Source organism: Monodelphis domestica, chromosome 2 (assembly GCF_027887165.1).
Source record: "Monodelphis domestica isolate mMonDom1 chromosome 2, mMonDom1.pri, whole genome shotgun sequence".
NCBI lineage: Eukaryota > Metazoa > Chordata > Mammalia > Didelphimorphia > Didelphidae > Monodelphis > Monodelphis domestica.
In genome coordinates, this window is record NC_077228.1 from 123,680,732 (window position 1) to 123,703,873 (window position 23,142).

General features: G+C 35.5%; 1 protein-coding gene across 2 annotated transcripts in view; it reads right to left on the bottom strand.

Annotated features, from left to right (window-relative positions):
• Positions 1-23,142, bottom strand: part of USH2A (usherin) — a 327,556-nt gene that overhangs the window by 169,743 nt on the left and 134,671 nt on the right. For both annotated transcript variants that reach the window (XM_056815925.1, XM_056815924.1), the window contains exons 14-16: positions 21,998-22,105; positions 17,648-17,831; positions 16,933-17,090 (exon numbers count right to left, since the gene is read on the bottom strand). In XM_056815925.1, the coding sequence (XP_056671903.1) occupies positions 16,933-17,090; positions 17,648-17,831; positions 21,998-22,105 (450 nt within the window). The remainder of the gene's footprint in view (positions 1-16,932; positions 17,091-17,647; positions 17,832-21,997; positions 22,106-23,142) is intronic.

The window sequence follows — 23,142 nt, forward strand, 5'->3', positions numbered from 1 at the left end:
AGAAAAACTAAAATCCTGCCTCTGATACATCTTGGCTTTGTAACTGAGCAATTTACTTAGCCTGTAAGTTCCTTCCTTTCTTTAAAAAAAAACCTCATATTTTACATCTTAGAATCAATATTATGGTTCTAAGGTTCTAAGGCAGAGGAGCAGTAAGGGTTAGGCAATGGGGGGTGAATGATTTGGTCAGAGTCTCAGATAAGGAAGTGTCTGAGATCACATTTGAACCCAGGTCCTCCCGTTTATGGGTCTGACTTTCTATTCCCTGAGCTAGCTAGCTGCCTTCACCCTTTAAAAACAAACACACAAAACCTTCTAATTTTCATCTTAGTAACAACACTAAGACAGAAGGGCAAGGGTCAAGGAAACTAGGAAACGTGCCTTGCTCAGGGTCACTCAAGAAGTGTCCAAGGTCATTTTTGAACCCAGATCCTGGCCTGACACTCTATTCACTGTGCCATCTTGCTGGCCCTGGAAATTCAAAGGCTCTAAGTTCCAGAGAAGGTATCCTCACCTATATTCCTCATGTAAGAAACCTAAACCAGGGAAATCACAGGTCTCATCTCTTTCCCTATCCTGTATCTCTCAGAAGCCAATCAAACAGCACCTGGTCGGTATGCACAGACATCATAATAAAATGTTTAAAATACTTAGAGTTAAATAATGTCATCAAATTGAGTAAGTCAGGGACCCTTAAACTACAATTTGGAAGAAGTCTGTTGTCAGCCCCTATTGTCTAGTAAAAGGGAGCTTTCTGCTGAAAAGGGGTAACACCTCCTGGTGCTGAGAGGGATTGTTCTATATCATAAGCTTGTAAATTACACACACACACACACACACACACACACACACACACATAAACAAAAAAACCCAAATCATCTTCCTACTGGTCTAAGCAGGGTTCTTCCAAGCAAATGCGTGTTTTTTTAAAAGCTTTAGTTAATGTGAAGTAGATGCCCTTTATGTGTGATGAGTATGTAAACAGAAAATAGTCCTTTAAGCTGTGAACATGCCAGAAAGTGACATGCATTTACTGAAGGAAAGGGGGGGCAATGGTACTGTCATAATTCACAGGACACTGACATGAAAACCTCCTGTGTTCTCGCACACCCTCCACCATCTGCAATGAGTCTGAAGGTACCTAGCCCCCTGGTATTCTGATGCCGAAATGAAATGAAATGGGCATATTTGTTTAAGTCAACTGGGAGGCCACACGACTTGGTTAGTTCCAGAGTTCATAAATTTCTGTCAGAATAAAAGCAGCCATGAAAGCAGAAGTGAACCAATTTACCCTAAGTGCAAATGGCAGTTTTGTTATTTGGTGTCAAAGTTACCAGGAGCACAATGACAACCTGCCATAACACATTTTCATGTTCACTAAAGAACAAGGAATCCGTTGGTTAATATTCCTAGCAATATTCCTTTTCATAATTTACAACAACTAGATGCTGATAGGTTATTTAACATTTATGAAGTTAAGATGTAATCAGAAAAACCCTGATTATCTTTACAAATAAAAAAGTTAAATTATTCAACTTTTTTTTTCTTGGTGGCTTTATTTCACAGCAGGTGCACACTTTGCAATGGGACAAGTCAATCAAATGATCTTTCTTTTTTCTTTTTCTTTTAAGGAGACAGAGCCAGGACAATTCTATGAGGAAATCTATTAATTCAGCATGACAGCCCTATTTGCTTTAAAACACTGGTTGCTTTTAACATGGAGTTTGTAACAAATCAAGCTTGATTCTCTTTATGGGCTGGAGGTTGTTAGTTATTCATTCTTTGGAGTGTGGAAGTGAAACAAGGGAGGCGGTATTGTGTGGTGGTTAGAGACCCGGTGTAAAGTTCTGCCTCTCTTAAACATACTGGTTGTATGACCTAGGCAAAGACCTTTGACATCTTAGGGCCCCCATGCATCTCAGTAAAAACATAAGTGTCAGAACTGTTCAGATCTTATTGGTACAGGGGATTTCTCTACTGGAAGTTCCCCTTACTAAAGAAATCAGATGAAAAATATTTTCTCTGTTCAACTAGCATTTATTTAGAACCTGCCATGTGCCAGATCTGGTATTAGATGCTAAGGATACAGGCACAAAAAAGGAAAAAAAATATTCTTTCCCTCAAGGAGCGTATGTTTATAGAGGGGAAAAACCCACTTATAAAAACAAATCCATACATAGTAAAGATGAGTAAAAAAGGAGGAGGGCAAGGAATGAGGGTCATCAACAACTAAATTTCCTTCTTCCTACTTACCTCCATCACATTCTTCCCTCGTTCAGGTTGTAGGATTAAAAGGAAAAAAGAATCTGTGAGCCAAAATTAGCCTGTCAATCAGGCAAGAAGAATAGTGTGGTTCAGTGAAAAGAATATTGGATTTATAGTCAGAGGACCTGGGTTGAAATCTGAGCTCTGCCCCTTCCTACCTGTGTGACCTTGAACAAATCACATAAGCTCTATGGGCATCAGGTAACTGACCTGTAAAAGAAAGGAGATGGACTTAATTCTTTCCAAGGTTCCCTATATCTCTAAGTCTATGATCCAGTTGAGTGCCTTTTGGCTAGCTCAGAATGAAAAGAGAGCAAGCAAAAGTGTTGAAGAGGAAAGCTATGCTCTGACTGTGAGTAGGCCAGGTTTCAAGTTCTAACTTCATTACCTACTACTTGTTTATTGGTGTGAATGTCATAGAATCACAGGATTTAGAAGTGTAGGAGGCTTCTGACATATTCTAGTCTATCGCCACCACCGAGTTTGCAAAGAAGGAAACCTAAAAAAAAAATTTAGTAACTTGTTCAAGATTATCCAGAGGAAGAGAAACTGAGTCAGGTTTCTGACTCCAAATATAGTGTTCCTTAATCTAGTTTCTTCACTTGTAAATTCATAATATCCTCATTTTCTCATAAGATTGTTATGAGAGTATTGCTTTAGAAACTTAAAAGTAGCATATAAATATGAGCTATTATTTTTCTCCCAATCTTTCCAGATTGCATGGTTCATGAAGGCAGGGACCCATGTCTCATTTAGATATTGTATCACATCTCAGCTACTGCAGACCATTCAGTACCTCCTTCAAATACTTCTTATTTTTTCAAATATTTGCCATATGGTCAGCATGGATCCTCTCTACACTAATGCAGCTTATAACTCATCTCTATCTTAGTGGATACCCTTTGGAAATTGCTGTAGCCAAAAATTTCATCAACTTACAGACAAGCTGATAATGAGTCTTTCCAAATATGGTTAGGCTGGTCATTGGATGACAGATATACAGAACATCATCATCATGTGCATCCTTGACAGATTTCTATTCTGGAAGAATCTATTGAAGCTGATCTTCTGCTGGTCTCCAAGAACACAAAAATGTAACCTCATGATATGTTTTAAAACAAAAATAATTGTTGGATGCAATTCACAGAGTTTGAATGATATGTAATTAAACATAATTATTCCAGTTTTCTGAAAGGTATATCATTATAAGATCATAAAACTAATCAGACCATCTTTACATACTTTTTACACTTTTACACTTTACATACTTCATGTGTAATAATAAATGATCTGGAGCATGGTTCTAAAACACCCAAAGGAAACAGTATAAAAGGCATAATCTGAACACAGGAAAAAACGATCACATTCCAAATCACAATCACCACTCTTTCGTGCTCATAAACAACTGCAAATTTATTAAAAATTATAAACCAGTCAGAAGATAACAGCAGAGAACTGGAAGCCAGCAGATGATAGCAACAGATGGAAAGTAACCATGAACAGAAAGTTCATTGTGAAGAACTGTGAAGGTCTTTATGGGTGTTTCAACTTCAAAACACCTTCAAGACCATATCCAGAAGCAGAAGCTAAGAGTTTACCATCCCTTTGCTTGTACTTTGTCCTTTGGTTTGAGATGATACCTCCTCTCCCTTCAATCTGTCATCCCATTCCTGTTTTCCTGATTTCTTGTCTACCTTTTCTTCCCTATAAGGATATTCTCATTATGAGAGTGAAACTTTATTTTCTGTCTTATGAGATAATATTTGTGGATCACTGAATATAGTGTCTGGATCATAATAAGTGCTCAATAAATGCTTATTTCCTCCCTTCTTAGATTATGATTATCTCCAACTTCTCCTGTGGATTCCATTGCTTATTTCCTGATTTTTGCTCTTAGGTTAGGCAGAATGATCAATTTACCCTTCTTTTATCTTCTCTAAACCCCTTCTATATGATCGAGATCAACTATCCCTCTCTTCATTGCCAGAGATATGATTTGCTCAAGCCATTCAGGCAATAAAGTAAATATGAACTTGAGAGAAACATCTTCTCTTTTTCCTAATTGTGAGGTGTATGTATCTTGTATTTATAATATTGGTCTTGTGGCTCCCAATATCAGACTAGGAATGAATATATATATATATCTGCACTTGTACTGGTATTGCAGTGAGCAATAATGTTCCCTCAACATCACTATCCAAGGAATGTACTGAAGTGGAAAACTATCCTCTGCCATCTACTCTCCCTTAGTAAACTGGTGATGATTGAGGGCAAAGTATAGAAATAAGAAAATAAGTCAAGGGAGGATCCAGTAACATTAGCACTGATATAACATCATAATATGCAAAAATTTGGTTGTATCAACAAAGTTCTGTCACTGAATCTTTCTCCAAAAGGGGATATCCTTGATGGTCTGACCTTTAAGCTTCTAGTTTTAGAATCATTCAGTAAAGCTCACAACAATAGCCTGAGTCTATATAAATGATAATATGTTCCTTATACTCTCACCCTTATTTAGGGAAGTCTCAGAGGTCAAAGAAGGAGCTAAGAACACTATGAAGACTGCTCAAATTCCTTATCCCTTGGGGACTCACCAGAAGGTTCACAGCAACCAACAGTATTTAGATGGGATAAATACTTTTCCTGAGTTTAGTTATAATAACCTATGAAGTTTATCAGCATTATATGCTGATAAATCAAGGATTCCAGGTCTTTCAGATAAAAAAATGCCCATATATGCCTCAAAGTCTAAGGAGGGTAGAAAGGGAACTCAGTTTTAGAGTGTTAAGGCTGACTAAATTATAATGGAAGAGAGATGCATTTCTCTCATCTTAGTAGTGTGAGTCTCAATAGTCTTAAAATCCTTGGTTAATTCCTTCAACTTATGAAATTCAGACAGTTCAACTAATCACTGGCTACCTCTATTGCCCATAAATGAATTAACCAAGTCTCTAAAGTCACCTCCTGTTTATGGTGATATTTAATTTGTAAGTAAGTTGTTTTCTTCCATGTCAAGTGTAGATGGTACAAACAACCATTCAACTGAAGTAACAGGATTGGCAATCTGTGATCTGCCACTGAAACTCATAAAGCATTGGGAATACCTGTGCCTTCCTATTCTATAACCTTGCCAGGTTCATTTCTAGGGGAACCTGATGTTTCCTCAGGAGGATGGGCTTTTCATTCTCACATTCATTGGCTTATCATCACTAGTCTGAATACTCTGGGTGTATAATTGGAAATCTTGTGCCTTTGAACTACATTTCCCAGGATCCCACTAATTTCCTGTCATTATGTGCTGATGTAGACAGGGAATAAATTGCAATATATTTTTATTTTGTTACTTCTAGTGATTATTAATAAATCTTATAAAATATAATACTTGAATTGTATATTAATTTTAATTTTTACATGGGGTAATTTTATTTATCCCCCCAAAGGGGGAAAGCAATGAAAAGTACCCATTATATAAACATGAATTGGATATGAAACAAATTTTTAAAACCATGAGAAAAAGAGAATGAGAAGCTAAAAAAATAATATTAGAACAAAATTAAAAAAATACTACTAGCACAATCAGTTGGGAGAATAGAATAAAATTTTGTTAGGACATAAAAGAGAATTTACAAGGATAGTAGCTGGCCATTTTGTCTCTACTAAGCATAATCCAATTAAATGACAAACTTGATCTTCTTTCTGAGGATCTCTTTTTCGATGAGTTAATGCTTTCTAAGATTTCAGTCCTCTCCTGTTGATACAACTATAATTGATTCCAATAACCCCTGTCATTGTTGTAAACCTGCTCCTACTCTTGGTGATGTACTCTCTCTCCCTTACTCAAATGCTAATTACCTTTACTGCAAACATTTTGCTGCTTATAAGATTAATGATAGAGGAATGAAGCATAGAAGATGAGCAAATGCAGCCAGGGGTCTCTATCTAAGCATGGCTATTTGGTTTCCTATCCTACTACATGTTGAAAGTGGTGACAACTGTGGCTATCATGTTAGGGATATAGAAGGATTTTCTTCGTGATATTACACTGAAATTTGTCACCTGAGAAACTGTAGCTAAGAGAGACACTGGAAAACCATCTTCTCTATTAAAAAAGTCCCCATTGTCTAATAATAATAACAATAATAATGATATAAAATACATAATCTACTCAGGTAGATACCTGGCCAGAAGATATTCTCCACCCCCAAGTATCCACATGACTACCAGGAATAGTGAATGATCAAACATCAAAGAAGATGAGAGCAAGGCTACCTACTACACTTCAATATCCCTTAATTGCTTCCATTTCACTATCGTAACACACCTTAGCATAGTGACCAAATATATCTTCTGGGCTCCAATAGGGGTAGGAAGTTGGAAGCTGTTGTCAAGAGGAAGACTCAACACAGTAGTAGTCATCCTGTTTTACTGAGAAACAGGAGGGATTACCAAAAATATAAATTTTCTTCCACTTACATTTTTTACTTATGAAGCAGTCTTTTTTTATTCTTGATTTGGGTTATCTTATGTATTTGAGACTTCAGTTTCTATCTAGATTGACTCAATAGAGAAGAAAGCATACTACTGGAAAGTAAAAATTGAACTTGCCATGTAGGTTGGCTATTTTGCTTTGAAGAGTCAACAGATGCAATCACTGATGTCATTGAGCTTTTTTAGGATACTGCACTTGAAAATTATGAAGTTAGACCAAACACTGGTGGCACATCATCACAGTTAAAATAAGAATGCTTCTTTGGAAAGCAAAATGCCCATTATAATCCCAAAGGTAAAATATTTGAGTTAAATTTATAGATAAGTGTATGGAATTATAAAGTGTCTCTGTTGTCTATAGAAGTGATAGATACCATGATGAGCTATCCTCTAATCCAAATTTAATTAATAGAGTTGTATTTTTAAACAAAATTAATCAAAATGATTGTCTTAGTAGAACAACTGCAGAGCCCTTTAAAAGATGAAAGATGCAAAAGGGAAATTATTATTTCAATAGGATGCATGAAATTTAAACAATTGGATTGTCAGGAAAAGAATAAGAGTAGGTTTCAACTGCATTGTTAATTAGAGCATGATTACAGGTCATAACAGTTTGATACAGTTATCACTTTAATGTACTTGAAAATTTGATTCTCAATTTTAGACTTTTGATAAATCTGAATGTTTAGATTTCCAAACAGCAGGGAGCATGTCTATTTTCCATTCTTGTTTTGTATGAGCCAACCAAGTTTCCTGAAGCAATCCCTATATTTAAGTGGCACCCCATCTATTTCCTCACTTTCTGTAATTTCATTCTAAGGTAAAATCTACAAATTCTTTACCTGATTTCAAAACAATATGGAAGTCCAAACTTGAGACTTATATGTGGTTTATATTTCTGTTGATAAGCTAAAATAGCAATTGGACTGGCAAAAGTCTTTGCTACCCTATCTATATGACTTAAATGAAGCTTTGATTATTTGAAGGTAAGGATCATAAATTGCCCATAAGACAAATTTGGAAAACTTTGGGGGCAACAAAGAATCAGAGTGGTGATAATCCAAAACAGAAAATAGCTTATCTGGCTTCAAGATATATAACACTATATAGCACATGAGAGTGTGTTTGTGTGTATATATGGTACAGATATTAGAAGATTGCTATATTTTCAACTTAATGATATTTCAATACTTCAAATCTGATTTGTGATAGTCCAAGTTTTCTTTTCTGTTGCTAAATTGGCCTTAGTTTCTTCTTCTGTAAAATGAGAGTGTTATAATTGTTCTGTTGCTCATTTTATTAATAATGTACAGGGGGAAGCTGGGTAGCTCTTTGGATTGAGAACGAGGCCTAGAGACGGGAGGTCCTAGGTTCAAATCTGCCCTCAGCCACTTCCTACCTGTGTGACCCTGGGCAAGTCACTTGACCCCCATTGCCTAGCCCTTACCACTCTTCTGGAGCCAATACATAGTATTGACTCCAAGACGAAAGGTAAGGGTTTTTAAAAAGAAAAAAAATAATGTACAGGCTTTCTATTTGTATTTAACCTAACTTGGTTTTTTGATTTATTTTACTTCTTGCAACTTGCAAAAATTTGCGACAAATTTAAATGATAGTCATCAATCTGAAGCCTTTTTAAGGATTAATTTTTCACTGAGTTCTTGCAAATATTACCTATAAATGACCTTGTGATTATACTCTTGAATCTTTGGTATTTCATAGGTTCCATTTCTATAGATGATCAGAAAATTTTCTCTTCCTCCTTTGGTGCTTGTTTTTTAACAGCTCAAGTCCTTGTGACAAAGTTTTTGATGTTGAAATTTTAAGCTGTTCCTTGTGTTGCTTTTTAAAAAAATCCTCACCTTTTCCCTTAGAACCAATATTATTGTATTGGTTTGTATTGTATTGTATGTATTGGCTCTAAGGAAGATGTGGGTTGTAAGAGAGGAAAAACAGACTCATCATGCTGGAAGACCAACTTGAGCTGGGGAAGGGTAGGAAGGGGAGAGAATTCTGGAGAAGGAACAGGAACTGAGAAGATCCAAATAGGTGAACTCACTTCTCTTTGGGAAGCCCACCAGGGAGGTTGATCTGAGCAAATCTCTGAGCCTAGAACATCCTCCTGTGAAGCCTGACCCCAATATCCAGTGGAAAATAAACCAGAGTGAATAAGACTTTGCCAGAAAGCCATTCACCAAGAGAAGAATTCCTCTCAGTCCCTCTAGACAGCTTTGAATTTAATTTCATAGCTAGGACAGCTCTCACAATTGACCCCAGAGAGTCAGGCAGGCAAAGCCTGACCCTGCAGGATTTGGGGAGAAGGGGCCCAATTGTTATTTAGGGACTTCCTATTTCCCACCTTCCTATTACCTTATCCCACAGCTTACTTGCCTTACCTTTCATGTGATCCTTTAGAATAAATAGTTGTTTACTAGATCAAGTGCCTGCTTCATAGTATCCAAACAGGGAGACTTTGAATTTGGGGGGAGGAAAGTTACACTTTTCTCCTCAGAGAGGGAGAAGCTGTCTGTCTTGTATTTTATTTCAACCAAGTCTCTGAGGGAACAGTAACCTGTGATTCTTTTTTTTTTTTTTTAAACCCTTACCTTCTGTCTTATACTGGCTCCAAGGCAGAAGAGTGGTAAGGGCTAGGCAATGGGGGTCAAGTGGCTTGCCCAGGGTCACACAGCTGGGAAGTGTCTGAGGCCAGATTTGAACCCAGGAACTCTGTCTCTCAATCCACTGAACCACCCAGCTGCCCCCAGTAACCTGTGATTCTGAAGGCAATCAGAGTGGAGTTTACCAGGGAAAGGGAGAAGGAAACCAATCTACCCCCTCTCTCCACCTCTTGACTTCATCCCATATATACCACACTCTATTCCTCTCCCTCCATTACAGGGATAAGTGACTTGCCCAAGGTCACCCAGCTAGGAAGTATCTGAGGTCGAATTTGAACCCAGGACCTCCTGTCTCTAAGCTTGGCTTTCAATCCACTGAGCTACCCCCAGCTGTCTACCATTGCTTTGGCTCCATATGGACTGTGGCTTTTAACCTGGTCTTTTGCTTTCAGTTGTTGATAAAAGACTCTAAACTTACTAAAATGCTTTTGTTTTCCAGATTCCTTTTCACATGTTTATTTTTTGCATTTGACTGGCTGATACAGCATTCAAATTTTCTTTGGCATGCTCTAACTAGATAGTAATGTGTCAGAAGACAAAGGGATTCTATTTATTCTGTTATTCATATTTTTTAAGCTGATTCTTAAGATGTTTTTTGAATAGGACTAGTCTGCCACAATCCACTGCATCTATTTCTTTGACTCTTAGGAGCAGCTGTCTCACAATGACTGGGGTGTTGGATTGTGGTGTCACCAAACCAAATGCACCAGCATTTCTAGGTTCTAGGCTTTTACAATTATTATAGCAATCTCGGGCATATAAAATAACTCCTCTTCCTCTGCCTTTCAAAACCCTAGTTTTATCCTGGAAGATTGGTTGAACTTTGAGAGTTATTGCTGTTATTATTAATAGTATTAATGTATTTGATTCAACTTGAGATCTACCTCCCCATAAAAACACATACCTAATTCTTTTAGGATCTGGATTGTAATTTAAAACATATTGATTTAACCTTAGAATTTGGGAATTGTAGGAAGCTGTAATAAGAGGAGGTAGAATGAAAAAAGGGGGATTGGGAAAGAGAAGCCTATATTGACTTTATGATACACATCCTAGATTCAGATTCCAGGTGTTAAATACCTGTAAGTCTTCACTTAATCAGGTTGTCACCAGCACCATTAGATTTTTCCAATTGCCATTTCACATGCTTCTTGTAAGCTTCTCCACTTTCTAGCAGAGCATTTGTATATTAACTAATGTAACGCAGCCAGAGCATCATTCATCTGAGAGCCACTGAATGGTGCCTGCATCCAGTTATTTATACCCCAATGCTCTCTAAGTTTTGGGGGATTATTAGTCCTTGAGGAAATTCCTATACAGAGAAAACCCATGTAGATGCAATGCTTGGTTAGTAATTCTTATGTCACCAACAAGCATTTAAGTCTATAATTGTGGATTTTATCTAGTCTCACTGCTATCTACTTTTGCAATGAAGTTAAAAAAATACCCAACAAAACAACCCTTAACTTCCATCTTAGAATCAATACTGTGTTGTTGGTTCCAAGACAGAAGAGTGGTAAAGCTGGGCAATGGGGTTTAAGTGACTTACCCAGGGTCACACAGTTAAAAAGTATCTGAGGACATATTTGAACCCAGGACCTCCTGCCTCTGGCCCCCACCCCATGAAGTTTTATTTTCAGTCACCTTAGGCAACATTGTTCAGACATGGAAGTTTACCTGTGCCCAACATGTCTTTTTCCTTTCAAGCCCAGCAGAGAGCTTGGGGTGGATGCACTTGCCCTCTTCCCAATGAAAGCACAGAATGGCAAAACTAAAATCAAGAGTGGAACCAAGGTGCTCACCAAATCCATAGGTGCCAAGAATTGATGAGAAACAGGCAGCTGCAGTGATTTATGCAATTAAAATCTATCACTCAGTTCTGTCCTCTCTGGTCTTCCATCTCCAGTAGTATTTCCTGAGGAAATTCTAGTCTAAACACTTTTCTTCTTATTCCCTTCCTACCAGAGAGGTATGAAAGGAGGAGAGAAAAAACCTCTTCTCTTGAATAATCTGTCCCCCTCATATTTTTTTTCACATTGCAGTCTGCTCTACCTTATTTTATTACCTATCTTGGTTTTTATGGAATTTTACAATGCTATTGAAGTATATTAACTGATTGTATCCAAGTCTGCATGTGGCATGGGAGTGAGAGGCAGGACAAAAGAGCAGTGACTTTGAGATACAGATCACAGATTCAGATTCCAGAATAAAAGGATATTGAGTGACAAGGATTAGGTCTATAATTCTTCTAATTCACCTCCCTGCATTGAATATCTTCTCACTGCAATCCATTCTCCACTTAGTTGCTAAAGTAATTTTCCTTAATACAGATGGACCCATGTTACTCCATTACTCAGTGAATCCACTGGCTCCCTCTTCTATACAGGTCAAATGAAAACAACTTTGTCTTCCTCCCTTCCCTTCCCTTCCCTTCCCTTCCCTTCCCTCCCCTCCCCTCCCCTTCCCTTCCCTCCCCTCCCCTCCCCTCCCCTCCCCTCCCCTCCCCTTCCCTTCCCTCCCTTTCCCTTCCCTTCCCTTCCCTTCCCTTCCCTTCCCTTCCCTTCCCTTCCCTTCCCTTCCCTTCCCTTCCCTTCCCTTCCCTTCCCTTCCCTTCCCTTCCCTTCCCTTCCCTTCCCTTCCCTTCCCTTCCCTTCCCTTCCCTTCCCTTCCCTTCCCTTCCCTTCCCTTCCCTTCCCTTCCCTTCCCTCCGCTCCCCTCATTGCACCCCCCCTTCCCAAAGTGGACAAAATTCCTTTGGGTTATATAAATGTTATCACTTGCAAACACCTTTGTTTCACTTTTAAACCTCTCCATAACTTGGCCTCTTAATTTCTTTCCAGTTTTCTTAAACTTACTCTCCTCTAAACAGTCTTTGCTTAATAAATGCCAGTTGGCTCACTGAATGCTAGAGCTGTTAGAGTATGTGTTGGTGTGGTTGCATATAGGTGCTTTGAAAAGCTACTTTTGGTACCTATTCTTGCCAACCCCAAAAGATTCCTACAGCACACCCTTATACATACTCCTAGTTTCCACAATACATCCATGCCATTGTATTAAATCTGTATCAACACAGTGACAAAACTGTCAGGTGAAAATGGAAAACTCAGTCACTCAACTGGCTAATTGTATCTATGGTACAAAAAAATCTGGCTCACTGTTTTCATTGAATTAATTGGCTGTTTACATATTACTTAAATATAACCATGATTTAAACAATAGTAATAATTGCTCACATTTATAGAGCAAATTACAGATTTATAATGCAGGTAAGTTTATAAAGGATGATATTTATCAAGTTGATAATGTGATTATATTATCCCCTTTTATAGATGATATAACTGAGGCTGACAGAGGTTAATTCACTTGCCTGTATTCCTACAACTAATAGTAATGTGGCTGGGTCTTGTTTGTTTGAACTCCAAGTCTCATACCCTTCACCATGCCAAACCGCTTAAGTCAGGATGATCAAATATTGACTGAAATACTAAAATCTTATTAACTTAACTATCTTTTGGCCTATGTAATTCCAAGTGGTTTGATTTATTTGGTTATCATGAAGGCAGAAATCATTCTGAAATAGGAGAAAAAATGTATAAATAGAAAGTCCTTAAATATTGGATGAAACCTACATTTGCAATCTAATTTCATTTCTTTAAAAAATATTTATATTTCTACTGCTCTTAATATTCAAACCCAGAAATTTTAAAAAATCTAAATCATCAAAAAATATGAGTTGCTTTCTAATAAACATCAACTATAGATTATATACAAGTCAAACCCATCTACCTGTTTACTCCAGTTCAAAATCCTTCTAGGCAGCAGAAAAAAGATACTTTAATTTAAGATTTTAATCTTTTCATATATTACAGAGTTTCTGTAATGGATTTTGTGCTTCTCAAAACTAAAAGATTGACAGCTCTAGGTATTATAGATTTATTAACCATTGGTTAAATGGTGAGAGTCAGTGAAAGCAGTTTCACAAATTCCACTATCTTGGACTTGAATGAAATATGTTCTATTGAGCCAGAGATAGTTAAGAGTTGAGAATGTACTAAAAATCAGTAATAATTGTACATATTTTTTCCTTTATACATTTGTCATTTCAAGACAGTCCTTTATAAATATATACATTGCACAAAATATTAAAAGGAGATATTTATTCAACTCAGAAATATGAATAAAATTATAGATTTTAAAGAGAGTATTTGAGAATTTATTAACCTAATTTAACAGGAGGTGAATAAACTGTGTTAAGGACAATGAGAAGCAAAATATTGCTAAATATTAGAAGATAAAAAACACCAAAGTGGACTTCTGGATTGTGTGACAAACAAGATTAAATATTAGGGATTTTCTCTTGGCCCCATCCACTCTCAAAAAATTCCCCAAAGAGGAATTATGTTCCAGAGGTCAAACAAGTAATGCTATTTCCAGAGGAAGTATAATTCCAACAAGAAGTAAGGGTGAAATTAGAACTGTCCTATTTAAGCTCTGATTTCTTAACTTGGTAGAAATACCTTTCAATTGACTAAATCAAACTCAGTGGAGTTCAACTTTGTTCAACCACACAGGGAGGAATATGTGAGGTTATACTTTCCTTCTATCTGGTATAGCCCTTGGATTAGACAATCCATAGAGGTAAAAACTCTATTTTGAACACACCTATGCTATCCTTCTCAGACATGGGTTCAACCAGAAAACTGAAAAATGAAAAAAAAATAGCGACCCTCTCTGCTGTATTGCTCTGGGCCTGAAGGAAAGGGAAATGAATAACAGTTGTGGCCAGTTCTATTCTATTAGGAGCTACTGAGAATAGAGGCCCAAGTCAGTGAAAAGTAAATTCCCACTGTGGGAAGGAACTGATATAGCTTTGAAATTCAGCTCTCAAGAGGAAACCCAACATCAAAAGAGAGTCAGAGAGTGAACAAAAGGGATATTTATAAGGGGGGAAAGGATTTAAAACACCAAAGATCTCAGGAGGAAGAAAACTCTGTTATAAAACTGGAATATTAGTAGATAAATAAATAGGGAGGATACTAAAATTAGAAGAAAAATTGAAAACTAAGACATTATTGCAAATATCTCTAAATAGATATTGTAAGATGAAGAAAATTGAGTCTCCATCTGATGAAATACAGAGCTCCATGGATTCCCCAGATATCTAAGAAATGCAGTGGTGTACTCCTTCTTGGCTCAAAAGCAAAATCAAAATCTTGAGAACAATTAAAGGAGAACAAATGGAAAATTTTATGGCATGCCCCTCAAAGACAATTAGTGGAATACAAAAAATGTAAATCCATAGTTCCAAAAAAGCAAAAGGGATCAGTAATAAAAATATCATACAAGTAAAGGCAATTTTGATGGAAAGATGCAAAAAGCAATATTATTAAAAGAAAGACATGCTCTCTATTCAAACAAAAAATATCAAAGCATGAGGTAAAAAAATAATAGACAAAGAGAGGAAAAACCAAGATGGCAGCTCAGTAGCAGGTAAAGCTTGAACCTCTCCAAGAATCTTCCAAAAAAAAAATATAATAGACAAAGAGAATAACACTTTCAAAAAGACTACAGTTTTTTTTTTTCCAAATCAGAGAATGATCTTTCTATATACCATTTGGTAGATTAAAAAAAATCTTATGTTAACCTTCAGCATAATTTGTTAAGAGAAAATGAGATACTTTGGTTGACCAAATCTTGCTTATTTTACTAATTTTTTATATTGATGGTAATTTTAGTTTTTGAATTAGTAATAGATGTTTTAAATCTTCTAGACCATGAACCATATATAGTTTTCAGAATGATTTCATTTAGTATGCAGGACAATGAATAAACCCTGATCTTATTTATGCCTTTAGTTGAAAAAAAACACAACAAATGTTTTAAAGACTTCAGTAGTGATCTTTTAAAAAGTCTTACATTGGGAATATTGTCTGTGAATATCAGAAATGCTTAAAATGAGATGTTATATTCACCATTTTTCAGAACCGAAATTTAGGCTTTGGTTTAAACAAAATTAAACTGAAGAAGAGAAAGGTTTTTCCAAATTATCCATATTGCCAAATGTAGGTAATAATTGCAAAACTATTTTAAGTTCTCACTGTATTCATCCCTTTTACATATAAAATGTTTGGTGTTCTGCTTGCTTTTACTTTTCAAGAATAGCACTGAGAGCTATTTTCCTCTTATAGATTTTGCAAACACAAAGATCATTTACTTTTTCCTTTCATATTTCAATTCTTTTTTCTATTGCTTCTCTTTCTTAAGAGGGTTTATTGTGAAAATATACTGTATTTATTTAATAGAAGGAAGGAAACACGCATTTATTAAGCACCTCCTCTTGTACTTTTCACTGTGCTACATGCTTTACAAATATTAATCTCATTTTATTCTCACAACAACCCTGGGAAATGGGTGCTATTAGTATCTCCATTTTTTTTTCAGTTGACAAAGCTGAAACAGAAAGTGGTTAAGTTACTTGCCTGGGGCCACATAGCTGGTTTAAGGCCACATTTGGACTTAAGTTTTCATGACTTCAAAGTCCAGAACCCTATCCATTGAACTGACTAGCTTCTTCTCTGCTGAGATGTCACTTTTCTTTTTTCAAGTTTATATGTGACAAATAAAATAGCTAATATGATTCCTCCAAAATTACAGATTCAAATTATTCAAATTAATCAATGATGTCAACAATGTGGATATTCCCACCAAAGATGCAAATCATAATTCATCTGTGTCTGCCAATCCTTAGCCACTGTTGCCCATATTCTTGCATAAGTTCAATGTGGGGAACTACTCAATATGCTGGGGAACTTCTTGTATTTTTCTTTCTACCAGAAAAATGTCAACTGGAGTTTTAAGCAGCCTCTAAATTAACTCTCTTCCCATTGGACCATTTTGATTTCCTTCTAACTCAAAGTTAGAAGAAAAGTCAAATATTTCCCTTTCATATGTTGGACTTGCCTGAATGAGAAAGTTGATGTTCTTTTCAGATAAATGGAACAACATGAAAATTCATTTATATTATCTAAAAACAGCTCAAAGTTTATAAATAAAGTGGATATTTATTTCTCTTTTTTGATTTTCCAACTTTGAGTGGAAATGAAATGATAGGTATGTAGTTAATATCTCTCTTTCTTCCGAGATCCAATGAAAATGAATTTCTAGTGATATTATAGGACTTGCCATACATGGCTTGTATGTGACAGAGCACCCTTTAGGGAACAGATTTAGAGATTAAAAAAAAAACTTCAATACTTTGTAACATCTTTGAGTTGATAGAATACAGTTAAATATTTTCTTTTTGATGAATTAATAATATCAATATCTAGGTTTGGAATGATATCATTAATTTTATATCCTGGAAATTAGAAAATAACCAAATGGAATGAAATATAGATTTTTAAAAAATGGATTTCATCTTCATGCTTAATCTTCATGCTTAATTCTTTTCTAAGGTTTGTTTCATGTATCTTTGAAAGAAAAATAATCTTTTGTTTTTTACCTGATGGACTCCAGGCTACAAATATAGAATAGGGATCAACTACTGTGACATTATATGGGGCATAAATTTCCTCTGGGGTTGATTCAGGAGTCTGTACAACATAGTCATCACTGGTATTGCTGCCCCCTCCAGTGTGGACTTCCAGTTGGTAAACATAACTAGAAAAAAAAGAAAGAAATGGAAATTGTGTCAAGACAAGGTATGGAAGGTTTGCGTTATCTCCTTAGTTCTTCTATTTGTTATTTAGTGACAGAAATCATATTATAAGAGATAAATCAAGAGCTCACTACCAACTAAGCTAGACTTCTATGACTGAGACATTGACATATTTAGTTAAGTGCTATTCATTTTTGGTCTCAATTGAATGATAATTTTAGGTGTCAGGATGGGAGATAAAAGTATTTACTGCTTTATAAATTTGCACTTTGGTTCAAATAATTAACTACTTATTAATTTGCATATTTGCATTTTCTTCACAGATTTTAGAAGCTCTAGCAATAAGTTTTTTCTTGGTATAAAGATCTTCCACATAAAAAGCTCACTTAATAAGGCTCTCTTACAGTATTTATTGTTAAAGAATAAGGATTTTTCTGATTTCACAGAGGAAAAATACTTATTTCCTTTTCCCTCCATGCTCCCCTGTAAAACAAAAGAAGACAAAAAACTACCTACCTAACACACAGAAAGAGTCAGTGCTGCTCTTTCTTGAGTTTACCTGCTCTTGGGCTCCAAGCTGTCATCAGTGAAATTCTGATCTTCTCTGCCACCCAGAAAGATCACAGTTCCATTACGATGCAATTGATATTTGGAAATGAGGCCATTGGGTTTTTCTGGCTCATTCCAATATAATTCCACTGTTGTAGAGTTGATGATAATGTGACGTGGTATTGACCAGACCCCTAGTAATAATAAAACATCATTTTCTCTTGTTGAGATAAAATCAAAGGTTATATTGAAATATACACTATGAACTAACCAACAAACAGATTTGTCAACAAAAGTACATTTTTCCTCAAGATTAAAAGATTTCCATTTTTGGTTTTTGCATACATTGGAAATTACTGGGGATATTAATTTTTTTCTGATGGAAGATATTTTCTGTCAATTGTGTCAGAGTTATATGGGTATGTTGAGAAGAGAAGCTCAAGATAGTCAGACACTTATCAATATTTCTGGACAGAACCTAAAGCCCATAGAGTAATCCATTCTCTTGGGGGAAACTGGCTCAGTTTTGAAAGTTAAAATCACTTGATAATTAATTTCTGGGGAATAGGATAGGGTTCACAGGGTTGTTCAGTTCTAGTTTTCAGTTCTCCTCTAATAGCTGTACCTTATTCAACAAACCAATTATAGCTCTGACCAAACATGACATGATTTTATTGACTCCAAAGAGAAAATATAAGAATTCAGTTCATAATATGTTTCCTTCAGTCACACTTTTTGTTCTTATTCCCAAAGCTTTTAGGGTTGTATCTTATATAGGTCTGGTGTAGTTGTAGTTAGACACATTTAAAATGTCAGCATTCCTTGTTTAAAGAGGTCATTCTGATGGAAATTAGAAATTTTACTAGATAAATATGGAATGACACAGAAGTTTGGTTTGATTCCAGTTCAAACCAGAAGTTATATATTTTTTTATTTTTCAAAGGATGGTGACAACTTTGACTGAAGTTGGCTTGGCCTTGTATACATGAGGATGATTGACTAGGCAAAAATAAGCTATGTAGACAGCCTAAAACTGCTCAGTTGTTACCTCCTGTCTACATAGAATTCCATCCTGCCATCTTGTTACTTTTCTTCCCTACACTCAATACTAAAAGAAACAATTTCTGTATGTTACATGTCACAACTGTGAAGCAAAATAAAGCTACTTGTGAAGGAAAGAACTGTGAAGTCATAAAATAATTATTAATCCATTCACACTTTTCACACTATTGAATGACACAAGATATTTGATTTAGCAGTATTTAATTTTCTATGAAAATGAAGCTGTAGAGGGCAGAAAAATTTAAGTCCTGTGGCATTTTTTATTATGTTATTGTTTTAGCATAAAAATGGGGAGAAGTGGGAAAAGATCAGACTAATAATGAATGAATTCTTTTCTTAATGTACTCCATATCCCTTTAGGACACACATACATTAAGCCTTCAAATTTAGTCAGGCTCATTTCAAAATTGGAATCTTATAATTAGTGGTACTTTAGCTAGTAATTTAAAATGACATTACTCTTTAGTCACTGTGTTACCATAAAGCAACACAACTTAACTCTGTAGCTAACTTGTTCCTTTAAAGCCCCTGGGTTTATCTCCAGCTCACATTTATTTCACATATAGGTTATTCTCAAAAAGGCACTAATACTGACAGGAAATGGATTCTGAATCCATGTTTCTTCTGGGAAAAATTGGGTTATTATTCTTTTACATAGTTATTTGTGTTAAAGGGAAAGAACAAAATACAAAGAGAAAAAAAGAAGAAAAACAACTCAAGGACAACATTTCACATCTCATGCTTTCCCTACATCATTGCAAGCCATAATTTTTAGGTCATAAAATCAGAAGTCTTTCAAGAATTTTTGCTGGTACAAGTAGGAAAAGAGATGCATGTTTTTATAGAATTTAAATGTGTGGATCTGGGGAAATAAACTATATTGGATTTGAGCAGGAAACCCTGTCATTTACAGGGCTTGAGCTTCAGCCAAAATTGTTAGAGGGATCCTTCAGAAATTAACCATTATCATCAAAGTATCCATTTGATACTTCCCCTTTCCAAAAAAATCCACTGCAGGATTCTTACTTTCAAAGGAACACTCAGCTTTTTGACATGCAACATTCTTTATATAGAAAATATCATTAGTGAAATCCTGGTGAGGAGCCATATGCCCAGTATGTGGAATTTTCCATTTTATTCTTCATTTACTAGTAGGAAGTTCAGGTTGAATATTCTGAAGTACAACAATCCCTATCATCAGAAGGGTAATGGACAGAAAGTACAGGACTTCATTCCAGGATTTATAACTGTCTTCTCAGTAAGTCATATGTGCCTCAGTTTTCACACAGTTAAGATGTGAGTGATTATGATCCCCAACTAGGGCAGAGAAGACGAACAAATTATCTGGTTTATTACTTACTTAGAATTAAGAAATTTATCTTTGTACAACCAAGTAACATCCTAGATGACATAAAGGTTACCACTGGACCAGTTAAGTGAAGAAGGAAGATTACATATAAGGAAAAGACATGGAAAATGGTTTTAGCTTTATAGGCCATAGTTGACATAGAAATTCAATGTAAACTTAAGGTTCATTATTTATTTGTTATTGGAATTTATAACATATATATGTTTTATATATATATATATAATTGGTGACATAAAACCTCCCATCTCTGTTAAACAGTCCTCCATTTTTTCCCACTTATTTCTGTTTATTCCCTGAACATCTCTATTTAACTTACAGATGGGGGAACTGGGACAGCAATAACACTGAATTTCTTAAAGAGAGAGACTATAGAATGATGATGATAATAATAATAGCTAAAATTAATGTAGTGCTTATGATATGCCAGGTTTTGGGTTGTGTAATGGGAACTCCTTCCTCCCAGGATTGTGAATTTTCTGCTTTCTGAGCCAACTTATTAGTGACCCGGAAATAGAGGTTACAGGTCCGGGTCAGAGAAACTTTGATTGGTTCCTGAGAGAAAATATGATTGGTTCCTGAGTCTATCTCAGGGGTTCCCTTTACACAGGGTTGTGCTTTACAATTATTATCTAATTAGATTCTAACAACCACCCTGAGAGGTAAGTAACACTTTTTTTATTTATACTAGAAAGGATCCTAGTTTAGAATCAAAGGTCTTGGATTTGAATCCTGACTTTGTAATTTATAATATACAAGATCCTGGGCAGGTATCAAGCTCTCTGGGTCTCAGTTTTTTCATCTGTAAAATGAGATATTTGAGCTAGATAATTTCTAAAGTCACTACTAATTCTTTGCTTTTATGATATATAAAATGAGGCAGGTGGATGAGATTATATCTAAAGTTCCTCTTACCTCTGAATCTTTGTATGATCCCATGAAATGTATACACATCTGTGGAAGAACTAGCCACTTAATTATTATTAATCTTTTAGTCAATCTCACACTTAATTTTCTTACAGTATACCATAAAATCTGAAGATCTCAAAGAAATAGTAAGGATACTTTCTTTCATAAATAAAATAGGTTAAATAAGACCTAAAAATTAGAATGTACATTTTTTTTATCTAACAATTTTCAACAATTTAATAAGCATTTAAGTACCTGATATATGTATGGCTATGAAGATGGGATTGATTAACTCTTCCCTGCCCATTTTTAGATTTAATCACCAGAAGCTTAGTCCACTTATCCTTAAGTATGGAGAGGTCTGTGCCCCATGTGTGTGATAGTAGGTGACAAATCAGAAACCCACTGACTGCCCTCTGGGCAGTCCTAAACAAAGGTAAAGCTGCAATTGGTCTATGTAAAATGGAAGGAAGGCACAGGAAGTAACAAAAGGAACGGTCTTTAAAAGTGGCAAGAACTTCCTGTGGCCAGCTCTTTTGCCTTCAAAATTGGCCCTGGAGGAGCTCTAGCTGGGGACCTCAGTTTGCTCTTGGATTTTCCCTTAGAACTACCATGTGGATGAGGGAAAAAAGCTGACTCCCTTTCCTGACTTTTCTGGAGGTACTAGCCTCTGGAGAGGCCCCTCATCTTGAAGGAGGCCTTGTGACTAGAACCCTTGTTTAACTAACCTCTCGATGTCCTTTGCTCTGTCCTCTGAAGCCCTACCTGATTTTCACTGGGGTGGAGTAATTATCTACTCTCTCTTTTATTTCCTTACTTTCACTCTTTTCTCTTTTTGTAAAAAAACTACCATAAAAAGTCATTCTGACTTGAGATATATTAATTTCGGTGACCACACTCATATATTTAGTCCAACCCTTTACTTTTTAACCTTTACATGGCTTAGTTAATTTTAATACAGGATATAAAGTCATTATAAGTATTCTATCCCTTCCCCCAGTTATAGAAAATTTATTTCATTACCTTGAGGAGCAGCCTGCAGTGTTCGACTCACAATTGGCTGACTAGTAGTACATCCAACAGATGTACAAGCTGTAAGTGTGAAACTGTAGTTAGTGTAAGCACAGAGCCCTAGAAACAAACAAAAAAGGGGAAAAGTAGATCATATCGATATATTTAATTCAATTCAACAAATGATTAATAAGAATCTACTATGTGCAAGGAATAGTTAGATCATAAGTCATAAAACATAAAAAAGACTCAGTACCTTCTCTCATGGAGCTTATACTCCAGCAGGGAAGATATTGCATGAACATCAATACAATAATATAAAACATGTTAATTGCATAAGACACAAAGAAAAGTTAATTAAATATCACAAGTTTAATTATAATCCTAAAGATAAGAAATTCAAATATTGTGATAATAGAAAATACTTTTCATTAGTAATAAAGTATTCAAATTGAGTCAAATAGTACTCTCACTTGTCAGAGACATAAACTTAACAGACACTATTCTACAAGTAGGGAATTTGGCGTATGACAAATGGTTATGGATCATATATCTTAAAAAACGCTATGTCAGTTCAAATATTCAAATCAATTTTAATTTTTACTTAGTGGAAAATATATTTAGTATAATTTTATTATTATGTTTCATTATTAGTAACAATTTAGGTTTTAGTAATGATAAATTTTAAATTTTTAAACAACTATTAGTTAGATTAGCTGGTCTATCCAAAAGTATAGCCATATTAACAAATTTGTCTGCAAGTTCAAAATCTAGGATCTTAGAGAAAGCTGTTCTCAGCATATTGTAAAAAAATGTTACAAACTACTTATATTGTTTCTTATTTTTATATAGCCTTAATTTGTCTCTCTATGCTATCCCTATGGCTTAGAAACAGAAGGTCCTGGGTTCAAATCTAATATCAGACACTTCCTCACTATGTGACCCTGGGCAAGTCCCGTACCCTGTATTGCCTTGCCCTTATCACTCTTTGGCCTTGGGACCAATTCAAAGTATCAATTCGAAAAATTAAAGTGCTTTTAAAAAAGCACATATTTTTAAGAGAAAAAATAAGGAAAAAGTGATGGATCATATATTGAAGAAAAATCTGATAAGTTATATAATGTTACACACCTGTTGACTTCCATCACCACTCCCAT